General features: G+C 42.2%; 1 protein-coding gene across 1 annotated transcript; it reads left to right on the top strand.

The window, feature by feature from the left end:
• The first annotated feature begins 1,788 nt into the window (after nucleotides 1-1,788).
• On the top strand, nucleotides 1,789-7,331 carry GDF3 (growth differentiation factor 3). The gene is made up of 2 exons (XM_035027848.1): nucleotides 1,789-2,056; nucleotides 6,502-7,331. Exons 1-2 carry the CDS (start codon nucleotides 1,789-1,791, stop codon nucleotides 7,329-7,331), a joined length of 1,098 nt encoding a protein of 365 aa, XP_034883739.1.
• Nucleotides 7,332-9,960: the final 2,629 nt, after the last annotated feature.

Here is a 9,960-nt window from a genome sequence, read left to right as displayed (position 1 = left end):
AACAAACCAAGACGGCACAAGAATCTCAAGGCCACAAGCTTCCCGGTCAAGTTTTCAATAAGACTGCCGCTAATAGCCCTCAGTGGCAACCCATTTGGGACAAGTCTCCCTCTAGAGAGCTTTTTCTTTCCTTTCTGTTCTCACCTTCACTTAATAAACGTTCACTTCACTTTACCCTTTTGTGTCCGCAAAATTCATTCTTCGACTCATTCTTTGACTCCATGGGACAAGAACCCTGCAATCCTGCAACAATATGACTGCCAGATCAATACAATCTTTCCGTGCCAAGCTAAGGGGGTGTCTGGGTGGCTCAGTCGGTTAAGCGGTTGCCTTCAGCTCAGGCCATGATCTCAGGGTCCTGGGATCGATTGAGCCCTGCGTTAGGCTTCCTGCTCAGCAGGGAGTCTGCTTCTCCCTCTGCCCTCCACTACCCCCGTCATTCTCTCTCAAATAAATAAATAAAATCTTTTAAAAATTCAAATTAAAAAAAACTAAAAATTAAAAAAAAAAAAAAAGAAATGCCAAGCTAAGGAGTCTTGACTTTATGCTGTAGATGATGGGAAACTATTATATATTAGATACAATATTTTGTTTTTCCTTTGGGGGAAACAAGGTCTTAAAATAGGTGGTATAAAAGAATGTAAAATGAAAAAGTCCCTGTTTTCAAAAAGCATGAAAATTAGTTTGGCAAGAAACCAGTTAATTCTTCTATAGCATTTGGAAATCTTCTAGGAGTTTGGTAAAACAACAAAATGCAAAACCAGAAATTGATAAGTGCTGCCATAAACTTCTCAATAACGTCCATGCCTTTCCACATCAGTTCCTTCAGCCTTGAACGCGCGATTGTCTTACTGAAAAACGTCTACTTACTTCAACTTTGAAGCTTTCTCCTCTGCGAACACTTTGTGCTTGCCATTTGGCAGGCGTGCAGAGCACTTTAAATACATCATCTTATCAGATTCCTATAGCAAATTAAAAGGTCAGTTTTTCTTTTCAGTTGAGAAAACAAAAACTTCAGAAGGTTAAGTGACATGCCCAGTTTCACATACCTAAAAAGTAGTAGAATCAGAAGTAACGCAGTCAGTCTGATTTTTGATTTTTAATCAGGAAGGGCAAAGTTAGGGGCACCTCGCTGGCTTAGTCCGAGGAACATGGGACTCTTGGTCTTGGGGTCTTGAGTTCAAGCCCCAGGTTGGGTGTAGAGATTACTTAAATAAATGCAACTTTAAATAAAAAGGAAGGGCAAAGTTAGGTGAGTAAAATTCAGTCCCTCTTAGAGCTGAAGACAGAGTGTAGATCGAATTCCTTGGGTGGAGTTTTCTCTTCCTGGTTTGGCTTCCCACAGCACTGTGGATACAGTCTAATAGAAAGCTGCCTATGTATTTGTCTAAACAGACTGTCAGTGACAAGACTCTGCATTTTTCATTACTATTCTAGCACCTCTATCAGAGCCTTGCACGTAATAGATGCTTAATAAGTTTGTTACATGAATAAATGCATGTCTCCTTTCCAGTCTGTCTACTGCAGACAAACCTCAGATTTTTGTAGTTAAGTCTATGCATTGGTAATCTTTGCTTTGTGAACTTTTTGAGGGGAAGAGCAGAGCAAGAGAAGAGGAAAAAAAGTCAATGTCCTCTGACATCCAATTGCCTTTGAGGAGCTGGGAAGAGAGCAATTCACACTTGATTATCTTCCATCAGATAAATTAGCAGCATCTGAATTGCCAGGCAGTCAGGCCACCGAAGTCTCTCCAGCCCGACTGGCCCGCTTTGTCTCCGCTCAGAGGCCATGATTCCTTCCCTGACTGCCTTGACTCTCCGCCTCCTGGTCATTGTGGCTTTGGGCCAGACATTCCAATTTCAAAAACATGTCTTTCTCCAATTTCTGGGCTTAGACAAAGTGCCTTCACCCCAGAAGTTCCAACCTGTGCCTTCTGTTTTGAAGAAAATTTTCCGGGATCAAGAGGCAGCAGCAACCAGTGGGGACTCCCGAGATTTATGCTACATAAAGGATCTTGGTATCCGTGGGAACATACTGCGACTTCTCCTGGATCAAGGTAAGGAAATTAGCGTGCCAATTCGATGGCATGAAGAAAGAAAAGAAGGGGAAGGTAACAATTACCAAGGGGTTTGTAGAAGGCCTTGTGCTGGTCTTTTACATGTTTTATCTCATGATCCTGGCCACATCCCGAGATTCCAAAGGCAGGTATTCTTATCAGCTTTTTAACAATAAGGAAAGTCAGACTCGGACAGTAGATTAACCCATAAGCTATTCAAGATCAGGAGCATATGAGCAAAGTCAGGATTCAAAATACATTTTTTCGGGGCGCCTGGGTGGCTCAGTCGTTGAGAGTCTGCCTTCGGCTCAGGTCATGATCCCAGGGTCCTGGGATCGAGTCCCGTATCAGGCTCCCTGCTCACCCGGGAGCCTGCTTCTCCCGCTCCCACTCCCCCTGCTTGTGATCCCTCTCTCGCTGTGTCTCTCTCTGCCAAATAAATAAAATCCTTAAAAAAACACACAAAAAAACCAAAATACGTTTTTCTTTTTTTAAAAAAAAGATTTTATTTATTTGACAGAGAGACACAATCATACTTTTATATATAACAAATGTCTTCCAAAATTTATACCCCATCATGGATGTATAAGAATTTATACTTTTTAGGGGCACCTGGGTGGCTCAGTCGGTTAAGCGTCTGCCTTCGGCTCAGGTCATGATCCCAGGGTCCTGGGATTGAGCCCCGCATCGGGCTCCCTGCGCAGCGGGGAGCCTGCTTCTCCCTCTGCCTGCCGCTCCTGCTGCTTGTGCTCTCTCTCTCTGTCAAATAAATAAATAAAATCTTTAAAAAAAAAATTTATACTTTTTATATATAGCAAGTGTCTTCCAAAATTTATACCCCACCATAAATGTATAAAAATTCTTGCTTTCTGGGGTGCCTCGGTGGCTCAGTCGTTAAGTGTCTGCCTTCGGCTCAGGTCATGATCCCAGGGTCCTGGGATCGAGCCCCGCATCGGGCCCCCTGCTCAACGGGAACCTGCTTCTCCCTCTCCCACGCCCCCTGCTTGTGTTCCCGCTCTCGCTGTGTGTCTCTCTGTCAGATAAATAAATAAAATCTTAAAAAAAAAAAAGAATTCTGGAACGCCTGGGTGGCTCCGTCAGTTAAGTGTCTGCCTCTGGCTCAGGTCTTGATCCCAGGGTCCAGGGATCGAGTACCGCATCAGTCTCCTTGCTCAGTGAGGAGCCTGCTTCTCCCTCTGCCAGCCGCTTCCCTGCTTGTGCTCTCTCTCTTTCTGGCAAGTAAATAAATAAAATATTTTTTTTAGGCCATTTAAGCCATTGAGTAACAATACTCTTTTAGCTTTTAATTTTTGTTACTCTGGTAGTAAAACATGATCTCATTGTTTTGATTTTTATTTCTTTAATAAGGTGGAATGCATTTTTAAATGGATAATGAATCTTTCTTTTTTTTTCTTCAAACAATTGCCTATTTATACACACTGGCCATTTTCTACTGAGGAGTCTTCCTTTCCTTAATGATTTGTAAGCCCTCTTGATCATCTGTAAAAGCTCTTTCTAATTATGAATTTAAACTCATGCATATTATACGTTTTCTTGTTGTTCTTTGTGGTTTTAATTTTGTTAATGATGTCTTTTGAATACAGAAGTTCTTTTATCTTCATGCTCTCAAATCTGTCCATCCTTTCCATTGTGGCTTTTGGATTTTCTTTTATGCTTAAGGAATCTGACTAGTGCTAGGAAGAGGAAGGGAGATGGATAGGTTAGAATTCTAGCCTGGAACAGGAGATGTCAACTTTTCAGAGAAGTGGAAAAGATAAGTACTATGAAGACATCTCTGCACTTGACAGCCAACCTTTAAGAAAGATGTTTCAGTGGAATAGTGAGGGGCAAAGAGTTGGAAAATAACAGAAGAATATGAAGAGGCAGAGACAGCAAATATAGACTTCCTTTTCAAAAGATGGTCAATGAAAAGAAAGAGAAAGATGATAAGGTAGTCTTGAAGAGGATGCTGGATAATTTCAAATGCTTCTTAATTTTATTGTTTTTTAAATGAGGCTTGAGAATGAAGGGGGAATGGTTAGAATGTTAGCGTGTCTTTGGGGGGGCAGTTCTTTCTGTTTTGTTTTGTTTTTTAAAGTAATCTCCACAGATCCAGTGTGGGGCTTGAACTCACGACGCTGAGATCAAGAGTCACGTGTTCTACCGACTGAGCCAGCCAGGCACCGTTGGAATGTTTGGGTTTGTGTTGTAATTTCTCCATAAGCTGAAGGGTCTTAGAAAATCCCTACTTAGGGTTGGGGCACCTGGGTGGTTCAGTCGGTTGAGCATCTGATTCTTGATTTCTTCGGCTCAGATCATGATCTCAGGGTGGTGAGATGGAGCCTGCGTCAGGCTCGTGCTAGGTGTGGAGCCTGCTTAAGATTCTCCCTCTCCCTCTCCCTCTGCCTCCTACTCCCCCTAAAAACAAAATCCCTACCTAGGGTGGAGACACCCTACCTAACAATATGATGGCATTAAGCCAAAGAAATTATTTGCGGAGAGGGAGAAATTGAAGCTGGGGGAATAAGAGGTAAAAGTAAGCTCTACTGGGCCTTTTCGTAAAGGAATAGGTAAGGTTTGAAAATCTGGGCAGAGAAGTCAGCTTTGAAAACAGGGAGAGTACATCTACAATGGCAAAAGATAAGAGAGAGGGGTCCATGTGGAGAAATTGGAGAATCACACTGCACCTCAATATTCAGTGAAGTGGGATATGATCTTTGCAGAGACCCTGGACCAGAAATTGTTAACATAGACAGCTGTGGGCTTTAGATAAGGAATCATCTAAGGATGAAACACACGGGATTTCAGAGGGCCAGTCTTGGCTAGATAAGAGTTTGTTTTGAAGTCAATCTAAGTAGTTAGATTTTTGGCGAGCAACACCTGACTGTCTAGGATGTTCTTAAACATTTTTTTTTAAAGATCTTATTTATTTATTTGAGAGAGAGAATGAGATAGAGAGAGAGAGCATGAGACGGGGGAGGGTCAGAGGGAGAAGCAGACTCTCTGCTGAGCAGGGAGCCCGATGCGGGACTCGATCCTGGGACTCCAGGATCATGACCTGAGCCGAAGGCAGTCGCTTAACCAACTGAGCCACCCAGGCACCCCATGTTCTTAAACATTTTTGTGCCCTTTGGCCATTCTGTTGAAGGTGATGGACTCCTTCTCAGAGTAATGGTTTATATGCTAAAAGAAAATACTTAGGGGGCGCCTGGGTGGCTCAGTCGTTGAGCGTCTGCCTTCGGCTCAGGTCACGATCCCAGGGTCCTGCGGTCGAGCCCCACATCGGGCTCCCTGCACAGTGGGGAGCCTGCTTCTCCCTCTCCCACTCCTCCTGCTGTGTTTCCTCTCTCGCTGTGTCTCTCTCTGTCAAATAAATGAAATCTTAAAAGAAAAATAAAGTATTTAGGATTTCCAAGGAAATCAATTAAATATTTAAATACATTTATAAAAATATTTTAAACCAAATGTGTGTACAGTGACATACACGGATGCATTTATTTTATTTTTATTTTTATTTATATTTTTTTTTAAGATTTTATTTATTTATTTGAGAGAGAGAGAATGAGAGAGAGCAAGCACATGAGGGGGGGAGGGTCAGAGGGAGAAGCAGACTCCCTGCCGAGCAGGGAGCCCGATGCGGGACTTGATCCAGGGACTCCAGGATCATGACCTGAGCCGAAGGCAGTCGCTTAACCAACTGAGCCACCCAGGCGCCCCACGGATGCATTTATTAATGCAACAAATAACAAGATCCAGGGTTGGGACTATATTTACCATAAATTCAAAGTAGTGTGAGTGTAAATGTTATTTTGAGATACTTGCAACAACTTAATCTATGAACACACCTAGGACTTTTATTGGTAACAGTGTCATAGGCCCTGAAAATATTTTTGGGATTTGTTGCCTATATTCATAGTTGAAAGAAATGCTAAATTTCATTTAGAGTTCCATGAAAATACAGATGTAATTCTTTTTTTTTTTTAAAGATTTTATTTATTTATTTGAGAGAGAGAGAATGAGAGAGAGCACATGAGAGGCGGGAGGGTCAGAGGGAGAAGCAGAATCCCTGCCGAGCAGGGAGCCCGATGCAGGACTCGATCCCGGGACTCCAGGATCATGACCTGAGCTGAAGGCAGTGGCTTAACCAACTGAGCCACCCAGGCGCCCAATACAGATGTAATTCTTTCTCCCATCCAAATTCATGGACCTTCTAAATTCTATCCAGGACCCCTTGGGGACCTGCAGATGTGAAGATAAGAACCTCTGGCCTTGAATGAGGAGTGAAAGAAACAAATCCTCCCAATGGTAGGGTTTGAGTATAGCTGATAACTTCCTGCCCTTAGTTTGCATATGTAGATATCATATAACATTTGACATTTATATCATATAGGCGGATCTGAAGTGAAATATGTTTTGGTGACTCTCACATCTCTGTTCCCATCTAGGTCTCTTTCTTTACTCCGAGAAACTCCCTCAAGCCTCCTCCTGCCTACAGAAGCAGCTCTACTTTAACTTGTCCGCCATTCAAGATAAGGAGCAGTTAACAATGGCCCAGCTGGGCCTGGATTTGGGGCCCAACACTTACTATGAGCAGGGACCGGAACTGGAGTTGGCTCTGTCCCTGGTTCAGGAGCCTCATGTGTGGGGCCAGTCCATCCCCAAACCAGGTAAAATGCTTGTGTTACAGTCAGTACCATGGCCTCAAGGTGTTGTGCATTTCAACCTGCTGGATGTGGCTAAGGATTGGAAGAGCAAGCCCCAGAAGAACTTAGGTTTGTTGCTAGAGATACTGGTCAAGGGGACCAGAGACGGGGGGCGGAATTTTCAGCTTCAGGACACCTGTGCCAGACTGAGACAGTCCCTCCATGTTTCCCTGCTGGTGGTGAGTCTCAACCCTGAGCCATGCCACCCTTCATCCCGAAGAAGGAGGGAGGCCGTTCTGGCCCCTGAAGCTTCTTGCAGGAGTCTCTGCCTTCGTCACCAGCTCTTCATCAACTTCCAGGACTTAGGTTGGCACAAGTGGATTATTGCCCCCAAAGGGTTCATGGCAAACTATTGCCATGGAGACTGTCCTTTCTCGATGACCACCTCCCTCAACGGTTCCAATTATGCTTTCATGCAAGCACTGATGCGTGCAGTTGACCCGGAGATCCCCCAGGCCGTCTGTATCCCCACCAAGCTGTCCCCCATTTCCATGCTCTATCAGGACAATGATGACAATGTCATTTTACGACATTATGAAGACATGGTGGTTGACGAATGTGGATGTGGGTAGGCTGTTAGAAATAGGAGGGGTGTTCTTAGAGTAAACCTTCTAATAAAACTAGCAACGTGGTTTATGACTTCTTGGATCTGAAATATCAATATATTTGTGTTTACGATTTGTCTTCCTGGAAAATCCATCATGATTAATGATCTCCCTAAGTAGACACACACACACACACACACACACACACACACACACACCCACCCCAGCCCTAATAATCTAACAGTCATGATGCACTTGACAGTATATTAGACTCTAGATAGAAGGAGACTTGCATTTATTGGTGGCCTAGGATGGGCAGGCATTATTCTATGTGTTACTTATAAACATCATTTCAGGATGTTTCTTGAGATAGGCCTTATTATTTATAAAATACTTCATAGAGAAAGTAGATAACAAATTTCCTTAAATTTATCAACTTTCCCTGGCAGATCTCACAGGCTAACAATGTTCTTTAAAAAAAATTATCTTGACGGGCACCTGTGTGGCTCAGTTGGTTAAGTGGTGGACTCTTGATTTCAGCTCAGGTCATGATCCCAGGGTTCTGGGATTGAGCCCCGAGTCGGACTCCACACTCAATGGGGAGTCTACTTGAGGATTCTCTCTCTCCCTCTCTCTCAAATAAATGCTTCCCTCACTCACGCACTCTTTCTCTCTCTCAAATAAATAAATAAATCTTTAAAAAAATTACTTTGCGATAATACAAAATAATATGAAAAATATTATCAAAACAGTACCTGATATCTACATTTCCTTCTGGTCTTTTATTGTTGTTATATATGATTTTTATAGCTCAGATCACACTGTATATATAATTTTGTATCTTTCTGTACTCAATGTTACCATAGGAATTTTTTTCAAATCACCAACATCTACATAGTTCATTTAATGGCTGTATTATATATGAATATTTAGATACATATTTTACTTAAGAGAGTGTTTATCATTGGGCATTATATTGTTTGCAGTTTTCATGGTGGAATAGTGTTATGACTTTCTGTTCATATTTCAGTTGATATTTTGTCCCCACTTGGAAAAATTTTAGAGATGGAATTACAGAGTCAAAGGTATAAATTGACTTCTATAATCAATAGAAAATATATTGATATTAAAATAAACATGCATACAATATGGGATAAGATGCAAAATTTATACAGACTTCAAATACAAAACTCTAGATTTGGTAGGATACTTTGGGTTGTACCTGGAAATATGAGTTCACTCATTTCCCCCGTTGGGAGAACTAAAGCAGAAGTTTGTGAATCACTGCTTTATTTAGTCCTTTCTTTAATGCCATTTGTCACTGTCTTCTGTCAACTTCACCACTCTCATCTGGATTACTGCCCCCTTTTTTTTTTTTTTAAGATTTTTATTTTTATTTATTTGACAGAGAGAGAGAGCGAGAGCAGGAACACAAGCAGGGGGAGTGGGAGAGGGAGAAGCAGGTTTCCCACAGCAGAGGGTGGCTGAGAAGATGGCTCCCAAGGTTGCAACTGAAAAAAAGTTTGGAGGGTGGTCAGAGGCTGGTAGAAGGGGTGTCCCTGGGTCTGTTCTGTTCACTGTTGGAAAGACAAAACACACAATATTTTGCAAGTAATTTCAGTTGCTTCATGGAATCCCTGCAGTGTAAACTGTAAGGTTGTGGAGAACACATTCTTCTTCTTCTTTTTTATTTTACAATTTTATTTATTTGTCAGAGAGAGAGAGAGCACAAGCAGGGGGAAAGGGAGAAGGAGAGGGAGAAGCAGGCTCCCCGCTGAGCAGGGAGCCTGATGTGGGACTCGATCTCAGGATGGCAGAAATTGAGGACTGCTAGATTTCCTTAGTCCACTAAGAATTTTGATGTGGGTTCTGTGCTTAATACATTTATATTATTTTTTAGAAGATTTATTTATTTTAGGGGGAGGGGCAGAGAGAGAGGGAGAGAGAGAATCTCAGACTCTCTGCTGAATGCTGAGCCCAACACAGGGCTCCATCCCACAACCCTGAAATCATGACCTGAGCCGAAATCAAGAGTTGGCCGCTTAACAGACCAAGCCACCCAGACACCCCTATATTATTTTAAAAAGTTATTTAAAACTATTAAAAGGGTAACTATTTCCTTCTGCTTGCAGTTCTGTTGTTGGCAGGTTTGTTCACTCCCCAGTTAATCAAGTTTTCTCCTGGGGCCATTATGCCCAGGGCTAGAGAAGAACATACATGACTGGCTTCATGGCTTTGGGACACACATTATCTTCTTTCTCTACTAGAACATTAATGTCTGACAAATTGGTCTACAAATAGGCATGTGCCCTGTAAGTCAAGTTATATGCTCTGATTTGGGCAGGACGGCACAGGGTAGGACTTCTTAATCCAAAATATAAATAAATTATGAACCGATGGGTCGTACGGCTATTTCGGAGCATTTCAAGACTAGTGATCTTATTTATTGGCAGGTCTGTCCACTCACTTACAGGCCAGTTTGGTTTGAAACTTCACCATCAGTTTAATTCATTTCAATTCAATTTGATGCTTATTGAAGGCCTTGAAAGGGAGAAAGACACGGTGTCTGCCTTTGGTCGTTTGCCATGAAATGATGCATTCCAAAATCAAGTCAGGCCTTAATTTTGTTTCTTTTAAAATAAGAAATGAGACATAA

Source organism: Mirounga leonina, unplaced genomic scaffold (assembly GCF_011800145.1).
Source record: "Mirounga leonina isolate KUSES-001 unplaced genomic scaffold, KU_Mleo_1.0 Mir_201, whole genome shotgun sequence".
NCBI lineage: Eukaryota > Metazoa > Chordata > Mammalia > Carnivora > Phocidae > Mirounga > Mirounga leonina.
Note: the sequence above shows the minus strand (reverse complement) of the source record. Positions and strands in the feature narration are given on the sequence as shown.